At 47.4% G+C, this 20,346-nt stretch overlaps 1 protein-coding gene across 2 annotated transcripts in view; it reads left to right on the top strand.

Annotated features, from left to right (window-relative positions):
- LOC6609813 overlaps window positions 1–19,809 on the top strand; it is a 41,695-nt gene extending 21,886 nt beyond the window's left edge. The window contains exons 2-8 of one of the 2 annotated variants that reach the window (XM_032714819.1): window positions 12,751–14,392; window positions 14,450–14,644; window positions 15,232–15,397; window positions 15,462–15,615; window positions 15,684–15,829; window positions 15,888–16,101; window positions 17,510–19,809. In XM_032714819.1, coding sequence (XP_032570710.1) covers window positions 12,751–14,392; window positions 14,450–14,644; window positions 15,232–15,397; window positions 15,462–15,615; window positions 15,684–15,829; window positions 15,888–16,101; window positions 17,510–19,596 — 4,604 coding nt within the window. In that variant the 3' untranslated portion in view covers window positions 19,597–19,809. Of the gene's footprint in view, window positions 1–12,750; window positions 14,393–14,449; window positions 14,645–15,231; window positions 15,398–15,461; window positions 15,616–15,683; window positions 15,830–15,887; window positions 16,102–16,932; window positions 17,061–17,509 lie in introns of those variants that run through there. The other variant, XM_032714820.1, reaches the window with a different exon arrangement.
- Window positions 19,810–20,346: the final 537 nt, after the last annotated feature.

Raw genomic sequence — 20,346 nt, 5'->3', positions numbered from 1 at the left:
CACACAGATACACACTCAGATAAAGTGGCATCGAGAAAATGACGCATTAAAAGTTTTTCGCTGTTGCCAAACGCACCAAAATTAATCAAGCGGTAAAGGCAACAACAAAATATACAAAGCCTACCCCTCCCCCCACCTACCAAAAAAAGAGAAAAAAAAAAAAACAATTTTATAGGCAGCGCTTGAATGCCCAAAATGCATATCGCTTGGATTCCAATACGAAATAAACCGTCGCATGGCATTTTTTCTTTTTTTTTGGTTGGCTGTTGCCTGATTTTATTTTCAGTTTTGGACATAATTTACGTGATCATGGCGCGTCGATAGCAAGAAATTATCGACGCTCATGCGCGCATGCGCAGTCTGCCCCATGTTGCAGTTGCAACGCTTGTTGCAGTTGCCGTTGTCGCTGTTGCTGCGATTGCCGCTTGGTTTCTAATTGTTGCGCGCGTTTGTGAAATTTATTGCGTTTCGATCGTTTTTCTCTTCGGCACTCACGTAACGCGAAATAAAAAAGCGAAAAAATCGCGGATCCATGCTTACAACTTCATTTCGCCTTGGCGATGTGGTAGCCGCGATATGGCCGGCAAAAGCGAAACTTATTTTTATGTTAATGGCTTTGGCGCGGCGAACGCATTTCGTGAAAGGAAAAGCTCGATCGAAGACCACCCCCCCCCATCTCTCGGCACCCACCGAAAATAAAAAGGTTTCCCTGCGCCCGAGGGCGTGGCAGGCACATGTTTCCTGTTCGCCGCATTGCTGTTCGCTGACTTCGCGCTCTACGAGAATCAGAACAGCAGTCGCAGCTGCTCTTTGTTTGCATCGCCGATCGCTGAACCGGGCTCCATACTCGCCTTTTGACAGCTTCCTACCGCACCTCCCTTCCCCCCCCCCCCCCCCCCCCCCGCGACAAGATCACGACAGTAAAGGAATTTACGGCCTATATGGGGATGACTCATCCTGGCGAACATGCATCACTCCACAACCAGACTTCACATCTCGAGCAGCGTGTGAACGAAAGCCAGACTGCTCGGGGGTAATCGATATGCTGTTTGTTGTGACTGTGGCACGATAAACATCCGCCGGATTCGATTTTGGCAACCTGAACCACATGGAACGCTGTGATTTCTGGATGGGCATTCTATAGCCAAGGTTCTCTATCAGATTAAAGAAAAAACCTATGCACATTGTGCTTTCAAAATAAGTTCTTAAATGTAAAAGTGCCTATATTGATCTTATACTATCTACAAATATTATTCTCTCTGTGCCTTACCCTTTTTTCTTTGGCATCTCGCACCCTGTAATCTCCATTAGGCGCTCGCATCTCCGTTTGCCACATGCAGCACATAATTTCTGGTGCGTTGCATCTGCAACTCGGCAATTTCGCAATCATCGAAATGCAATTCTAGTGCAATCATTTATCTGCCGCCTGGCTGGCACAATTTTTCATTTTTTCATTTTCACCGGCGATCGAATCCTGCGAAAGAGTAAATATTGATGCTGGGAGGAGTCACCGCCATTTGCAAGCCCCAAGTTGCAAGTCCCAAGACAATCGATTACCGGACTGCGGCGCAAACGTAATCAGACAAATTCAATTTACGGCAATTTGCATGCCGCGTTCGTTCGTTCGTGAAAAATGACAATTGCTGTTGCAGTGCGGCGATGTTGCAAGTTGTGTTGCTGCAACGTCATTCTAAGGCTGCGCCCGTTGCCAAGGCTGAATTGTATTTCTTTATCCGCCTGGCTACCTGGTTCATGGCTGTTGCACATTTGGCGCCTTATCGCCGCGCTCGCATCTGCTGGCAACTTGCAGCAGCAACTTGCAACAACAGCAGCAGCAACAGCCACTGTGATTTTGCGGGAGGAGGGAGTGATGCAGCAGCAGGTTCGAGTTTTGTTTTGGCCATTGCAGGAAATGAAAAATTGGCAAACATGCCACGCTTTGCTCTCCACAGACCATGCATATGTTGCACATAATTGGCGTTTATGCCACAAGCGACGAAATGCAACCTGCAACTAATGTTGCTGATGCGTTGTTGATACGCCTGGATTTTCGCCGCTTTTCGCTTTGTTTTGTTTTTCTGTTGGATTTTGTGGCTTTTGGTTGCGGGGTGTGTCGCCTGCAGCCGAATGCGGTTACTTACTTTTGGCGCACTCACTTAACCTTTTGAATTGGCCATGTTGTCGCGGCGAAACGTGATTAAATTTAATTAACATTTGCTTCCTAAAAGGTTGCCAGCTATGTGAAATTTAGTCATTAGTTGTTGTTATTGCGCGCCCATTAGCTATCAGCCACGCCCACCGCCGATCACGATCCGCCCGTCGGCTGCAGGTGCCACACGTTGCCATTGCCATTAGAGTGGGCCAAAAAAGAAAAAAAAAACAAGCAGGCAATAGGTGGTTACATCCCGGCACGACCGAATTAGCATAACCCAAACGGGGTTAGAGTCAAGTCACCAAAAAGTCACATTCGGCGATAAAGATGGCGTGTCTGGGACACACGAAAAGAATTTAATTAGGCGACTGCGTTCTATTCTGTTTGGTTTTCCATGGCTTTTCCAGGTCATCAGTTTGCCACACGCCACATGGGGAGAGGGCTAGAAAAATGCTACGAAAATGCGAAGAAAATGCCGTCATTAAGCGAAAAGCTTTGCGGCATGTCAACACGGGCATTTGCCGTAAATCAAATGCAGCAAGTTCTAGAGATCCCAACACCAAATCTCGATCCCCATCTCCACTCCTTCAGCACAATTTGTTCGAGGAATGAGCGCAGGAATGTCGCAATCAAAATTTCAACATCATGTTGCCCCAACCGGGGCAACAAAAAAAAAAAGTGGGAGAACTATTTATAGCTGCAGTCGATTGCCAGTCCATTGGGCCAAATGTTTCTGAAGTCGATTCTGGATCTCTGGCGTTGCACAAGCCCACGGACGGGGGCCAACCTCATCATAATAATGGAATAGAGCGCTCCAAACTCACTTGAATGCCACTCTGAATATGCTTCTAATTGGCGCAAATTATTGAAAAGATCTTCTCCAGACTGTGGCCCCTGGAAGCCTTTGAAATTGCCAGCAATTTGTTTCAGCTGCAGAGGCAGCATAAATCTTCTATTGCGTCTGCTGCTGCACTCCTCTGACAATAAAGTATTAAATTACCATAAATTAATATTATGCCCAGGCATTTAATTAGGTATCCAGACACAGGGGATACCAGAAAGCGAATGCCAAAAAAGAAATGGGGAAACGATGGCCAACCAAGGCTTTGACACTAAACTTGACCCACAAAAAGATAGAGTTGTCTCTTTTATGGATCAATTAAGACCAGAGAACTCCATTCTGGCGAAACTATGTCGAAGATTTGAAATAGCCTATGATATAAATCTGTGTTGCACAGAAAGAAACTATTAACGCTACCTAATATATTATATGCACATTTTAATGCAATTGATTTTCGTATGTTTATGTGATTGAATGTATGAAATGATATTAGCTTATTCATTGATTCCTTTAACTAGCTTGCGGAAATCAAGTTATTTTCTCTGAGTGTCATTTTCAATTGATCTTGATGAATGTGTAGCGTGTCTTAATTCGCTCGAATGTGTGGCAATGCCGGACTCCCATTGAGGGACTGGCCCCGTTTTGCGGAGGTGGACACTCCACGGAGCCACTAATTAGTCACAATTTCCAGCAACATGGTCAGTGTCAAAGGTCCGCCAGATATTTTTAGCCATCGTGTTGCCGCATCATGCTGCGGGCAGCAGAATGTTGCACACTGCTGCGCATGTGCAACCAATTATTAATTGCATATGAAACATTGCGGCGGCATTCCTTCGCCTGGCAGAATGAAGCTATGGCAGAGCCGAACCTTGGAGCGCTGGAGCCATCTGAGTCAGCAGTTTGCTCCATGGCGCCGATCGTCGTCAGAGGCGTCAACGGCGTGTGCCCGTCTCTTTCTTGGCCAGAATGTGTGGGTGGGTGGACTATTAGCCAGGCTGGCAGGCGATACGAAAGCCAAACGTTATAGGCAAACTCTGTGCTCGCCCAGCAGGCATATATGGCCATATGAATTCCGCCACGAAGCATGCCAATCCGGGCCAGAACACGAAGAGTATCAGCGGATCGGTGGGATGGAGCTGCACTTTCTAGTCGCGCCCCTTTTTGCATTGCTTATTAAATTACAAAACAACGGCCCACACATAAATAAACGTGGCAGGCTCTTCCCTGGCCAGGCATTAGATGATGGCAATAGGAAATGCCTGCCCCACATCCCCTCCCACCTGGTCGTCGGTCTTATGAAAAATTCCTAGCGCTTGGCGTCTATAATTAAGCGTGAAATGTTGCTGGCGTTACGCCGCATTCCTTGAACCAACTCGAGCCCTTTGGCTATAAAAGCGGACTCAAGACCACGAAGGAAGATCCACGGCTCCAGCTATGGACACAGGTGCACTGAGAAAAAACTATAGCTACGCCAAGGGTTTCAAATATGAGTCTCTATAATCTCATATCATGAAGAGCAATGGTAAATTCACTGAAACTTTTAAAAACATCTATAATAGAAATCTATGCTAAATGGAAGTTTAATACCAATGCATATGGTTATAAATTCTTTTGAAAGAAATTTGGAATTTTTATGTTTGATATGCTGTTTCCTATACTTAAGATCAATTTATAGGCTCGTTAAAATACTAACATAACTATAGACTTAGGACCGCTCAGGGGAAAATCTGGAAAACGAAATTTAGATTTTCTCCTACAAATAGCAATAAAAATTCACTTTACTGCCAAACCGCTGAAAGTGGTTACTTAAGCAGGACACGTTCCATATTTTACGGTGTAAATTTTATATCCCAGTAAAAGAAGCAGACAAAGACGAAGGCCAAGAGCAGGCACTTTTATGGGTTCCTTGTGCAGCGGCAGCAATTCTTATTAATTGCAAGTGTCCGCACTTACTTTGCAGCATGTTGCAATTAGAATCTCGAGTCGGGCCGAACAGCCTGCCCCCGGGCAGCCTCTTTGTTGACGGAAGTCAATTCAAATTAAGACCCCGAGGGCCCGGTCCAGAGTTCAACGATCTGGGACATCGCCACATCGAGCAACTGTTGTTGCAGCAACATGTGGCAACAGGGCCCGGCGAAAATTGATTTCTCTTGTTAGGGTTTTAGCGCTTTTTCGGATAGCCATCGCCATCCGAGCCATTGAGGCATTCAGGCATTTAGCCATTTGAACATTCTCAGCCCGGCCAGGCAGTAATTAAAATAAATTGCCTGCCCAGCGCAGACTCGGCCACATCTAGTGTCGGCCATCTAACGTAGCTGTTGATAGAATTTGCACCAGGAACCGGGCGTCTCGCAGCAAGGAGCAGTGCAGCCTGCTCTTCATGGCCATCAAATTAAAGCGCTAAATTGTTGCTCGCCTTTTCCTGTCTTCCATCACGCCATCGTCGTCTGGGTTGGTTCATTAACATATGCTTGCGCCGCGGATCGGTTTTGGTTTTGGAACTGGGTGCTGGGTACTTGGCACTGGATTCTGGCATCTGAAAGCGGGGCATGGCTAGCCAATGGAAGGGTAGTGAAATTTTATGATGCCACCAAACCGAGCACGAGACTGACTGGTGATCAATTAAAGAAGTGGCCATTATTTGATTGTCTTAGCAGTGGCCTGACCTGCTTTTTATGGCCACTCCGCCAGTTTTCCACATGCCAATTATGGCTGCCACAAAACAGCTGCCACGCCGGTGGTCGTTGTGCCAATCTTGGCCCGAACTGGATGACAGTCGATGGCCTCAAAGCTGGCTTACTCCTTGCACACTGCTCCTCAATCCTTTGGCCCGCAGCAGCGCAGATTTTCGCTGGAAAATCTTGGCAGCCACGCGCAGCGAAGAGCATTGACCATTAATTGATGCCTTTCAAAAGCATTGACATTGGATCTAGCTGCGGCATGTGGTCCACTGCCTTGGGCGGCGATCTGGCACAGCCGCGATGGAGCACAGTGGAGCAGCATCTCCAAATGGGGGATGGCATCGCATTCCGCGGATGCGGCCTTGCTAAATAGGGGCATTTATTGGCCATCCTCGGGGACGGCTGGGAGTGTAATTTTCTCTTGATCGGCCTGTGATCTGGCAGATTCCCTTCGAAGTAACTGACTTCTATCGCATTCCAAAGTGGCATTCCTAGCAAGAAGGAATCACATCATTTTCACATATGTAACTTAATAGTAGCGTTTTAAAGTCTTGAGTGAATTTTGTGTTTTTCATGATAATAGTGTATTTATAAATGATTTTATAATAGATTTGTTAGAGCTGGAACTTAACAACGACGTTCGATGAACCCAGACGCCGTCCTGGTCTTAAACCGTTTAAGATTGACTTGTCATAAAGCGCAGGCCAGCAGAACTTGTTAACCATGTTAAGAGAGATATCTTAACCCAGAGCCCGAATGCAAATTTATCCAAGCGATACGCAGCGCAGCTTGTTTATGAAGTTCATTAGCGGTAAGCCATTACCGAGAAGCCAATACCAACTGTCTGGACGTCGGGTTGTCCAGCTCCTATCTAGAGTCAACACTACCCTCGAGTGGGTCCGCACTCAACTATATCGGTGTGGTATATCTTGGCCTTCAAACCAGACAGACGGGGTCTCTATATGCGCGACAACTCCCACTCCTCCCACCGATCCACCAATCCACCTACCACTCCACCTCCAAGTGGGTAAGTGAGTGAGTGATTGACTGACTGATGGCTTGACTGGGTTACCAGTGTGTCGCCCACGTAGATGCGAGATTTTCGGCGACTGCGACTGCGAGCGCAACTGCAATCCCTTATGCAATCGTGCTCCACATTAATCAATCAGCAGAGCAGCGGCAAAAAGCCTAAGCCCTGACTGACATTTCCTGGCTGCTTTTGGCTCATTGGCTTTCGGCTCTGCGATGCGTGTGCGATATGGGAAAATTGAAAATTGATTTCGAAAGCGAAAACCACAACGTGCTGAAACCGCACGAAAATGTTGCCCGTCCGCAGAGATTAGTGTTTCTTGGCCCTGACCAAAAACCGCTTTCCATATTTGCAGCTTCAGTGGCTAATTAAATGCGATGGCCTTACATAATGGCGCCAATCCCACTGCCTTTTTCCACCCGGCTGATATCTTTATTTGCATGGCAATTTCACCCAGCCCTTGAACTGGTCATGACCATGTAAGCAGATCCAAAGAGCCACCATATTTGGCACCGCCAACGGCACAAGCTTAAGGTGAATGCCCTGCACTTTTTCGCGAGATTAGTTTTTGCAGTCGATGCGGCTATATTTAGTGGGCAAAATTTGTTCACACATTTATGCATTTTTCGCTTAGTTGCCATTCATCATGGACAGCGTTTTACGGCCAGGAGATCCTCAAAACGCCACAGTCACGCAGCTCGTCATGTCAAAGTAAAGGGAGGCCATTGAAAATGCACGAGATGCCATCGGCCGAAGGGAAGTTCCTCAAAAACACGTCGGGCTGCACCTCAGACCCGCCTCCTTGGACTGAAGTGCAAAGTGCAACAGCTCCGGCTGCTCCACTCCATTCCACTGTACTCCACTCCGCTCACTCCACTCCTCGGCTGAAGTGTCGCCTGCCAGGATGGGAAAAAAGAGAGAGGCAGGCACAGTGCGTTTATGGGATTCAGCTTTACATAGAAAGATTTTATATTAATGCATATGAATAAGTAATGGATCATAAACAGCAAGCTATTAAAATCCTCAAATATGTACTCATGAAATGGAAGAATGTCTTGTATTAATTTGTATTATAATATACTGCTATATGTGCGTATGTCCCATTTAATCTTTGCTAGAAAGTAGAGCTACGTTCTATTTGGAACACGTTTTTACCTCGATCTGGAATCACTGTGCCTGCGGGGAAGCCAAAGTTAATTTAGAATCAGCAGTCAGGCAATGTTTTATGAGATTTTAGCACTTTTCAGCTGTGGCATGTTTCGGCCAGGCCGCGGCTCTTTAATGGACGTCTGCCCCATGGAATTTAGCACGTTTTGCCACTCGCTCCGTGGAAAACTAATATGCCAGGCCGCTCTTGGCCGCCTCTTGTGACATTTATGGCTTCCCAACCTGGCCTGAAAGTCTGGCTTTGGCTGTGGCTGTGCGGCTTTACCATCACGTGCAAATATGAACAAGATTTATAACTTTTTGGAGGCGACATTTTCCTAGATTTTTGTTTGCTGCCGCTTTAAAAGGATTTCACTTTTCGCTGGAAACGCGGGCGCTGAGGGGTTGCCTCAAATGGGGGGGTTGGGGTGATATATGGGGTCTTTGCTAAAAGCAAAAGTTGCCGTGTTATTTGCTATTGCGATGGCTTGGATGAGCAGCGCACAGACGTCGTTTAAGTGGCTCCGATCCATGGATATCCAGCACGGGCTAAAAATAACAACCAAATCCATTGCCCTCCGTGAGGGAGGCGCATCTGCAGGAATTTTTATGCTTATGCGTCTGCGAGATTCGCTCAATTTCAAAAGAATTTCCAGCCTATTTGTGGAGGCTCTTTAAGTTTTAGCTGGAGGAAAGCGGAAACGGTCGTTAATCCTCGAGAAACTATGAATGACTCTTAACGAACATTAGCAGCAATTGGCTTGGTTGAAGAATGGATCTTAGTTTTAATGGCCAAGCAAAGCCACTTTATACAGATTTTAATAACTAGGCTTAAATGGGCTTAAAATGCTTTTCAATATGCTTAAAAATAGTAATTGCGAAAGTTTATTAAATATCTCTTTAAAGGTGTTTATATTAATATCCAATCTTTTTATTATATTCTAAAAATATATTTAATGCTTGCATGTAAACTATAGACTTTTATCTTCAGTACGGTTCTATGAAATGTACATATATTTCCTGTTTTATAACTTGATTTTAAAGGCCCATATATTTTTATTATATTTCTTGCTGGCACACAGTTCTTAGTTTCTCAACCGAGCAAAATGTTTCCCTATCGATCGGAATTTCCCCATCTTTGTTGAAACATTGTTGTTCAGCTGTGTTTTATTGCCTGCAGTTTTTCCCGACACATGTGCCTTGAAAATTTGCCAACTCTTGTGACCATTTGCCAGACGGATTCCACTTCCGTTTTCCCATTCCAGTTCGGTTTTCAGCCGCTATTTCAGTTTCGGTTTTGGCTTCTGTTTACGGCAATATCGTTTGAGTTAAGCGCCATTAAAGTTGTGGCTTTCAGGTCGTCGTCTTATCAGGGGAAATGTGTTTATGTGTTTATAAGTCGCATTCAACGCGACGCATTGAATAACATTTTAATTGGGAGTTGCAAAATGCGTGCCCACAAAGCGAGCGAACAGGGAACACGTATGGGCCCAAGTTCGTAATGATGGTTGATAACCTGCACACAGAAAAAAGGGTTGAATTCGATTTCGAATTTAATTTTAATATAAATGCCTGATAAATTTATCGATATATACATCATATCTACAAGGGCTTAAGTATTTAATTGTAATTTATATTGTTTTGTGAGTCATTCCGCATTCTGCAAAAATGTTTAAAATCTGCAAAAATGTTTGATATGAAAGAATAGTCCATAGATTAGCTTTTTCTATCTTTTTAATTTCTAACTGAAATTTTCTGTCTGTGTAGCAGCTCCCTAAACACCGGACTTAGCATGGCGCCAAGCCAAGTTGCGGCAGACAAAATGAAATGGCGATTAAAATATCAATTGCCAGACGCCGAGCTGGGACATCGATGATGGCCACTAAGCGCATTAATTTAATGCTCTCAACAGCTGGCCACGCCGTGCATAAATAAAATGTCATCGCATACCAATCCATTGCGTCCCATTCCATCCGGAGGTGCAACGTTTGAACGCTGTCGATTTCGATTTGGATTCGGTTTCGGATTCAGATACAGATACAGCTACAGCTACAGATTCCGTTGGCGATGACAGCACTTTCGCTCGGCGCGCATAATTCAATGTCGCAAGTGGCAAGTCGAGTGGGGCCAACTTATGAGCGACTTGCACTTGGCTTGTAAATCAGTCAGAAGATAGCAGCTGCATCTTCGGGCCGGTTGACCTTTAGCTGCTATATGGCCTGCTATTTTTAGCCACAATCGCGTAATCTTTAGCCCGTACTTCCAGTTCGACTCCGACTCGAAGATGGAGCCTTTGGGGCCTTATGAAATTGTGTCAGGCCGGCCATAAATTGGTGGCTTTGGGTGCTTGCCCCAGGTGCGAAGCGGACACCTGAAGTCGCTGCAGAAAATTACGGCTATGTCTGTGGACATAAGACACTTTGTCGCCGGGGCATTAAAGGGATTTGGATTTTGAAAATGAAACCAGACGGCGGATGGAGTTCCACCTCCATCTCCACCTCCACCGCCGCCTCCAGCTCCTTCTTCTTTTTCCATACTGGCCCTGACACCCTTTTTGCTTTTTGTGCAGCCGTGAGGTGGGCTACTCCAATTGCAAATTGCAAAATGACAGAAAGCTTACTTTGCATTGTTTCGCCTGGTTGACAGGCTGAATTTGTTGCCCACTCCGGTTGCGGAGATCGCCGCCTGGATTCCAGATTTCAGATTAGTCCGGCGTGGCCAACATTTTACCCAGGTCTCGACGGAATTATGCCATAAATAGTTTGGAACGACCACAGCTGTTGGCTTTTAATTAAATGCTTGCCGGCAAGTGGCAATGATTAGACACTACAATTGCACAGGAAAAAATATTTACATAATGCGAGATCTTTTGTTTAAACTTTAATTTTTCATTAAAGGCAAGCTAAGGTAAGATAACGTATTCCAGCGAGATGAGGGGCTTCCTTGCTAAGCAAAACAGTAAAAGAATATGATTAATAACCTTTTATAGTTGCAGCAGTAATTTTTTGAGGCAATATGCCTCATTTTTGTGCTGTGCATTAAAACCCATTGGAGAACCTGTCGTCGCGGCCCACGTTTTAGCAATTAAGCAAAACGCTTCGTCGTGAAAACTGGGTCAGCCTGCAGGATGACGGCGGGTTAGTATCTGGCATCCGAGTTAGCAAAACTATCTATTGGATGCTGGATGGGCGAATGCGAATATCTGCAATGTCTGCGTTTGCGGCCCACGCAAAATAATCAAATAGAATGATGGAAAATTAAATGTACAAATCATGTTTACGACTTGTCGTCAGTCTGCCCGAAAAGACAGGCGGCACAGCGGCGGTCTGACAGTGGGCGTGGCACTACTCATGCCAACTAATTGTTGTTCGTGGCTTGGCAAAATGTTGCCCAACCAGGCAAAAAAAAAAGAAAAAAACCGAAGAAAAGGGGAAAAAAGGGGAAAAACCAACCGAACCCAGGCCACATTGACACCATTCGCAATTAGGAGAAAAGTGCCCCGTCGGCTACTGGGGATATGCTGAATCTGGATGTGGATGTGCATGTGGATGTCCATGTGGTTGAGGATGATGCTAGTGCCAGGAAAAAATCGGAATAGCTGAAAACCGGTAGCCGCAACGTGGGCCGCAGTTTTGTCTTAAAAAGTTAATTGCCTGATTTGCTCAGCCTGTCTACGCCGGGAAGTGAGATGTATGGGCTGTTAGGATGTTAGGCTGTTACGCTGTTGGGTTGTTAGCCAAATGTGCTAAGAGATAATCACATAAACAGTGGCCTTAATGAAGTTGGGCCAAGACGAAGCGGGGCATTCCCACTCGCCCGCTGGAGTTGCAGATGCCTGTATGTTTTTTATATTTATATTTTTAGAAGCCACATGTGTATAGAATGCGATACCGGCTTGAACTGCAATTTGCAGGCCATCATTAAAAGTGCCTGCATGCACCATTGACTGTTGACTGACGCGATCTGTAATTTATGGATCAAGTTCCCCTTGTCGATAATGTTATTAAATCCGCAGTTGTGAGCGCATTTGATTAATTGAACCGTTTGTGAGAAATGATGAGCGAGCCACGGAATGTTCATGCCAATTGCCGTTGACTCGGGTCGTTGTTCTGCCATGTTGCAGCAGTTGCTGCCTGCCGCCTGCCTGCAGTTGCCTGCAGTTGCCTGCAGTTGCCTCATGTTGCCTCATGTTGCTTGTTGCCTGTTGCCGCTTGCTTGTTGCCTTGCGGTTTTAGCCATGTTGCGTTGGCATATCAATTCACATGTCAGGCCGCCAGGCAGGCGAACAGCAGCAACCTACCTATTTATGCAGCAGACCAGGCCAAGTAACTCCAGCAACAGTTCCAGCTCCAGCTCCGAGGCGGAGCCAGAATGCACACACTCTGACTGATGGCCACGTTCTGACTGGGGCTCGTTGGCCATGCATCCTGGGGCTAAACAACTCAATACATCAGCCATCCACAATGCGGCACCGTCCGCTGTTTGCCCCGGCATAAATCATTTTATGCAACAAAATTATGGCAAATATCGGGGGATTATGAGCATGTGTGCCGCGCAGGCCCATCAACATTGCAGCACCTCGGTCGCCGGGGATCGATTGTTGGGTTGGGTCTCCAGATTGGCTGGGGTGGGGGCATTAGACACCGCCCACTAGCCACGCGCTTACGAGGTTAAGAACTCGTCGGGACTTATCATCCAAATTAGTCATCACGCTGTTTGCTTGCTTTCATATAAAAATTGCGTTCTAAATTCATTGGAAACGTGTTCTCGTATAAATTATAGTACCTTCTAAGAAAAAGAATTTGTTTATTTACAAAATTATATACTATTTCTAGTTTTAAGTGTATTGTTTTTTAAGAATGTGCACTAAAGTTCCCATTACCTTATTTTCGAATTGCAGGCAGCTCCACCGAATTGGCACCTTCGCTGCTGGGCATCTACGACACATTGACAAACAGCTTTGCCGCGGGGGGCGTGGCAGCTGCTCCCACTGCGACATCTCACGAATCGAAGGCATCCAGCAGCGGCGACTCGACGCCCAAGAGGAGCAACAGTAACTGCAGCAGCAGCAGCACTGGCTCATCGACTGGCAGCTGTTCGAGTGTCCCCACCAGCGATGACCAGTCTGCTAGCTACACGCTAGCCAGCTCCAGCACCCATTTGGGCCACCAGGAGCCGCCCGCTCCACTGGTGGTTGCGGGCCTGCGGGACGAACCGGATGGCGCTCAGTTGAGCAGGTTGGTGCAGCGCAGAGGCCAGGAGTCGCAGATCCACGGCAGCAGCAGCAGCATAGCCTCGAGTGGCAGCAGTCGACGGGGTAGCAACATCCGCATCCTTTCGCCCAATGTTCACAGGATCATCACGCATTCGGAAATTCAACCAGTGGAGGCGGTGTCCGCGGAGGCACTGAAACAGCATCAGCAGCAATCCCCGAGGAGTCCCATCCAGGGCAGGTATATAAAGACCGGTCATAGCGGAACACCACCTGCCGCTGGTTCCACACCCAAGCTGAAGCTCTCGCACATACCGCTGTCCAAGAACACCGGCAAGTTGTCCACCCAGTCTGGCAGCGAACTGGTGTCGACCTTCGATTCCAGCAACGAGTATTTGAACTCGGTGGCCTTCGCCGCTTTCGAGAAATCCAAGCCGCAGGACGAGGATCGGACACCAACGAACAAAACGGTACCAGGCACACCCTTCCATTTCGATGGGCATCCGTTTCAAGGGCGTAAACTAACCCTGCCGCGGTACGATTCCCAGCAGAGCATCAAGCTGATCGAAATGGAGCAGTTGGCGGCCACCAGTGCGCAACTGCTGCATGCCAAGCCCGCAACTCCCGGAACTCCGGCCACGCCCACTCCCAGTGCAACCAAAGCAAAGGAGTTCGTGTGCAGTGAGCCACTGAGTCCCGTGGATATAGTAGACACCATTAACTTCGATCTGGTTGCGCAGCATATGGAAAGATTGACTCTGGCGGATCCAGGAGACTTGGATCCAAGGGCGGAGCTAATAGAAGCGGTTAACAAAACACTGGTTAACAAGCCACTGGTCAGGAGCTCCTCCGCCGCATGTGCCTCCACGATCTGCAGTTCCCCGCTGCTGACCTATGCCCGCATCAAGAGTTTGGGCGCCAAGGCCAGCACTTTGGGCGGTGGAGTACCTATTAAGCTGCCCACTGCCGAACAGCTGGCTGAGCTGGAGGAGGCCAACAAGCTGTCTGCGGAGAGTCTGGACAGGCTCACCGATATCAAGCCCAAGTTTGCAGCTCGCCTAAGTGAGCTGGCCAGGCTGAACAATCGCCCGCTGTCCTCCTCCTCCATCTGCTCCACCTCCTCCAGTTCCAGTTCCGGCTCGGACCAACTGCTCAATGGAAAACTGATGGCCACTTCCTATTTGGCCAGCGTGGAAAGTCTGGCGGAGAGTGAGAACGAGCTGGGCGACCAACACCATCCACCGGCGATGAGTGTCCTCGAGAAAACCTGCCTGGAGATCGTGGACTCGGAACGAAGCTTCGTCGAGGATTTGGGTCAGGTCATCAAGGGGTACGTACTCCTCCAGACTTACTTTTCGTTCAAGCATCTGACATTGTATTATTTTAGGTACTTGTTAGACTGGAAGGAGCGTGCGTGCCTGCGCGTAGACGAATTGCAAATACTCTTCGCCAACATTGAAGAGATTTATGAATTCAACTCGATGCTTCTGCAGCGACTTATCAACACGGGAAGGGATCCTGGGAGGATCGCAAGGTGCTTCATTGACCTGCGTGATGGCTTTGATGTGTACACAACCTACTGGTGAGTGGGTGGTAGAGTATATCGGTATATAATATCTCAACAAACCCCTGGGAGCAGTTTGAGTAATCCCTATAGATGGAATCCTGGTAACTTACCTAATATTTATTTAAGTGAATAATGATAGTGGCTTACTCCTAGTTGAGTATTCTGGGTGAGATCTCCGCTCTGGCTTCGCTTGGTCGCTCCATCTTCGATACTGTTTTTGTGACCATAGCCGTTTGCCAAGAACGGTAACGACGGCCAAAACGATCTCGATAGGCTAGGAGTTAGCTAGCAGCATGACACGAAACAAAACGACACAAAACGCCAGCGATGGTGATGTCGATGGCGATGCCGTCTCTTGGCAATCCAAGCACGCCATGTTCCATTTAAACGCGGACGTTTACCTGGCCGCGATGCCAATTTGGAGAGCGGGATGCGATGGCAGCGGTTTGATTTGTCGCCTCCAATGACACGCCGCATTCATCATCGTGCCTCCCACTGCCCAAACTGACCACACTGCTCCCAGCGACTGATTTGAAATTCAGATTTAATGCCGACCATGATGAAGACCTAAAGCACATGTCATAAATCCCGATTCCCCACAGCACAAGCTACCCGGAAGCCATATCGTTGCTGACCAAGTTGCTGCAGGCCACGCACACGTACTCTCTGCTCGCCTCCACGCAGAAGCTGCTCCAACATCGCCTGCCCCTGGGGTCCTACCTCCTGAAGCCGGTGCAGCGCATCCTCAAGTACCATCTGCTGCTGGACGTAAGTGGGAAAAGTGGGTGACCCAAGTGACAGTCCTTAACCATATACTTTTCCATCCAAACAGAGCTTGCGCAAGCATTGCGATGTGAAGGAGGTGGTCGAGGCCCATGTGATCATGCGCCAGGTGGCGCACAACATTGACCAGGTGAAGCGAAAGCAGGAGCAGCAGAGTCGCGTCAAGGAGCTGTCCGGCATTCTGGACGGCTGGCTGGGACCAGGTGAGTGTGGGAGCCACTTAAGCCTCTTCCTGGGCCCCAAACTAAACTCTTTCCCTCACCCTCTATAGAGCTCACTGTTCTGGGAGAGCTGCGCCAAGAGGGCCTGCTGATGGAGCAGCATAACAAACAACGCCTGGTACTCCTATTCGCCACCATGCTGATCATCACCAAGCAAAAGGAGGACGGACGCCTGCAGTTCAAGACTTACATTTCGGTGAGTTTGGAAGCTCCTCCGATCCATGAATTATCTTCGTAATGCACCAATCTTTCAGCAAAACAATCTGATGCTGAGCGAGCACTTGCCCGGTGAACCGACCAGCTTCTATGTCATCCCCTTCGACGAACCGCGCCATCAAATCAAACTGACGGCCCGGAATCGTGACCAGAAGCGCATCTGGACGCAGCACATCAAAGGTGTCATGCTGGAGAAGCTAGACATTCCGATGCGCGCCAAGGAGCTGGTCTATCAGCTGGGCAACGAGGAAGGTTAGTGCTACCCACTTGGCTAACTTGGATAGCACGGCTTAGCCGCGACTTGGCTCTAGGGCTCTTGCTGTTTTAGTTTTTTTTACTTTGTTTTACTTTTCGTTTTACCCCCTCTTCCCACCGTTTGTGTTGTGTTTTTTGTCATGTGGCCAAAACACTTAACGATTTGGATTGGGGACTGCACGAGATGATGAAGTGCCTAACAGTTATGCACATGCGGGTACTTGTTATAGTTAGGTAATGACTGTCGGCCTGGAAGAAGGAGAGCCACTCTGAGAAAAGTGCAGCGAAATCAAGTCTATATATTTATAAAAAATCTTTTCACTAACCTAAACTAATATCTGAGTAACTAATTGGATTGGATGGAAGTATAATCTAAAACCGTTTGTACAAGAATGAAGTGTCCGGTAATCGCAACATTTGGTATAATTGCTAAATAAGTCAGTAATACATGGATGAAATAAGAAAAATTTTCTCTCACTGCACTGTTAGTCGAGGCTCTCCTTAATCCCGACCACATGGATGACTTTCGCGCGGTGCACTTATGATTCGCACGCTCCAGCTGCGACCAAGTGACATAACCAAGTGGCAAGCGAGTCGCTAGCCTTTCGCCAAAATCGTGCCAGATCTGTCGACGCCTCGGCGGCGGACTGATTTATTACTTGGGAGCGATGTAGGCGCATTTTAATTGCGGACCTCGGGCGCCCACTTTCCTGGATCGTTAGGAGGTTTTGGCCCACAAACTACCGCGCTTTGTTGGTGTCCTACTTTAGTACTAATTCAAATTGATCTAACTCTACTCTACGAATTGCTATATGTTTACCGTTGTAGTACTACCAGAGATGCATTCTAAAACTAAACACCCCAAAACAAAGAAACGAAAAAACTTTGACTAGTGCTTAAGGCGTTCTAAGGCTAAATCCCCACACCCAGAGACTGATAACCCACCAAAAAAAAAACAAATAAAATCCGATCAGACAGAAAATAAGGGCTAAATAGACAACTGTAAGCCCCCGTACATCTAGTTGTTAAACATGCTAATCGTAATCGTAGTCTTCGCTAAATGTAACTCTGGTGTCCGAAGAGCGTAGTAAGTATTGCGAGAACCGTACTTGGATTGCTAGCTTTAATTGGCCTTCTAACTCGAACGGGGTCTGTGTTTTGTTTGCATGCATCCTAACCCCAAACACATAATCGTACTGAGAACGCCACGTACTACTAACCAGCACTAACTAATCAATCAATTCCAAAAAGACCGCATGATCTACAGCTGACTGATATCTTAGAATGCATTCTCACTGGTGTTTGTTTTTCGCTCACAATCCCCCACCACCACTCACCCCACCGCTTATCATTGCCTGTGAACCACTTAATCAGATCATGACTAATGGATTGTCCTTAAACGCAGATCGCACGCCAGATCGCAGCACATGGAAGTGGAGCCTTCACTCGGGAAGTAACTCGACTCCAACTTACCTGGAGCGAAGGAACGCATGCCGGAGGAGTGAGATACGCCAGCGGAACTCAAAGTTCAAGCGGAAGACGGTGGCCAACTCCAGTTCCTTCGACAGTTTCAATGAGTCCTTGGAGCAGGAGGAGGAATCGGTTAGCCAGGCGAAGCCCTCGAAGCCTCTGGCCAGAAATAATAGCCTGGACGATACTGCTCTGCAGAAACTTGCTGCTGCAATGAGATATCGCAAAAGAGATGCTGCGGTGAAGGAGGAGACGAAGACGCCGGTGAAGGAGCCTTGTAAGTGCGACCAGGATGCGAAACAGGATGAGCGGATAGAACCGTGTTCCTGCATTCTGCGGGATCAGCGCAGTCGCAGTGCCAAGTCACATTCGCCCGTCTTCAGTTACAAGGCACTCAAGGAGCGCAGTAAGTCGGTTCCCCGGATCGGAGGCTTTAGCTTGGACGAGGAGGCTGAGAGGGAACGGGAACAAGACGAGGATAGCGCAGCCTCTTTGAGGGGAAGCAAGCCCGATCTCACCGAGCGCAAGACCAAGGGGAAGGGATTCTTTGAAGTCAAGCAATACAACCACAAGACGATGCCCAAAAAGATAGCCAATTTGAAGAAGCAACGAAGTAGCACCACCAAGAGCTGCTCCAGGTTCTACATGGATCTCAGCGAATTCGATAGCAGTAGTTCGACTGTACTGAAGATAACCGAGTCCACCGAAGAGCTGCGTCCAGATGGGGAAATCGAACTGGCCCAAGAAGCCGCCACACTGGATGAGTCCACGCAGGATCAGTATTACAGCCCAGAACACGAGACGGAACTGCTCTCCCCAGCAGAGAAGTCAAAGCGAGATGCACAGATTGTCCTTGATTTGCTAAAGAACAACAAGGAATTTGAGAGGATCTACAACAAGCAACAGAAGAGGCGCGAAAGTCCAGTGAGTCCCGTGAGTCCCGATATAAGTCGTGGACCCATTCTGCCGCCTCCGCGTCCACCGTCGAGATCTCCACCACCTTTGGAACTGGATGAGCAGGAGAAGAAACCACTCGAAGAGGTTGATTCAGTGAGCGAGGAGCCCATTTACGAGACTCTGCTGCGCAATGTCCACGTGCCTTACAAATTCTCACCGGTGCTGGGGCGAGCCAAGTCCTCGCAGATGCTGAAGAAGCGATCAAAGAATGCTCCCGCAGCCTCACGACCGGAATCAGATTACGTGACCCTAGTCTACTCACCCGAAGGAGTTCTGCAGCGAGTGGGCGAGGAGGTAGTGCAGAGAGATAGTTGCAGTTCCTCCACCACTTCGACATCCTCAAATGGATCGGAGTCCACGCTGAAACGAGACAGCCAGAGCACAGTGATAAATCTTTTGATGGAGGCGGTGCAAGAGCACGGATCGCGTCCCTTGCCGAAGAACTCAGTTTCGGGATCGGAGAGTTCGCTGCTGCCACGGGCTCTGAAGTCCATAGACAATCTGAGCATGGCCTTCGGACGCTCCAACCGACCGCCGGAACGCCGGGTTTCCGATGTGACCGAGATGTGCCGTCAGAGTGTGCTGCATCGCCAGGGCAGCGAGGCGGTGGGTGAGAGGATGGCCCATGTGGACTACGCTGATCCCAAGGCTCTATTTGGACGGGGGGTCCTGAACCACTCGGAACGAGACTCGGTCCTCTCACTGACCTCCTCCTCCACCGACAGCATGTGCGAGCAGCAGCGCAAGAGATCCGGCGTGGATTCGCCAGGCGCCACCTTCGAGTACGAGCAGCATGTGGAGGATAGCCTTGAGAATGATTTCCGCGACTCGGCCATTTACAGCGATGACAACGAGAAGCGTTCCGGGGTCTACGATGTCCATCTACGCCGCCCCAGTAGTCCGCCTCCACCACCGCCTCCGCTGGGACCGCGTCCCCATCAGCCGCCACAGATTGCGCCGAAGCCTCCCAAGGATCAGCTCATCCAGCAGCGATCGGGCGTAATCGTCTGCCAGTCGGCCTCCCGCAGCTGGGTGCTCCAGCAGATCGAGAACTTCAACAAGTAGAGTATCCTAGTGATGCACAGACGAGCCGTTGTACACGACCCATTGCCATAAATGAAATTCCTTTATTATTTCTACATGTACATAGTTATAAGTGTCTGATACACACTTTTTATGCAATGCTAATCTTAGATAATATTAGTCGACTGTTTTATATTTAGAGCTTAGTTGCATAACCGCAGAGTCATTTAATAAAGTTCGTAATCAATTTGAAAATTTTAATGCTCTTTAACTTTCAATACATATTCATTAATTTTGTTTTGGGACAAAAAGGTTTATAAGTAACAGCGAATTTAAAACGTTTTAAAATAACATTTCTTGCAGCGTACTTTTACAGCGCTGTTACACAAGACTACATGTTAACATATTTCATATTATTTGACACAATAACATGTCAAATGGTAACCCAAGCAGCTACTAAAAAGCTGTCAAATGTATTTTACTTTGATGTAAAATTTTGCTTACATCAAAAAACAGCTTTTCACCTTTTACAAAAATGGTCGAAAAGCTTTTTTCATAATAAACGTTAAAAACTGACCAAAGGTATGCAACTGTAAATAAACATTTAGGAACAATATTAACTGCCGAAAGGTAAGCACTAAAAATTTTCCAAACATAAGTTAAAAACCAAAATAAGTTAAATCCTTAAGGTAAGCCTCTGTGACTCTTATTTAAGATTTTGATTTGATTGTTATAAATACCTTAATGACTATAGATGTACTATACCTTTTATCGTGAGCTTTTTATATTAAA

The sequence above is a fragment of the Drosophila sechellia genome, chromosome 2R (assembly GCF_004382195.2).
Source record: "Drosophila sechellia strain sech25 chromosome 2R, ASM438219v1, whole genome shotgun sequence".
Classification (NCBI taxonomy): Eukaryota; Metazoa; Arthropoda; class Insecta; order Diptera; family Drosophilidae; genus Drosophila; species Drosophila sechellia.
Note: the sequence above shows the minus strand (reverse complement) of the source record. Positions and strands in the feature narration are given on the sequence as shown.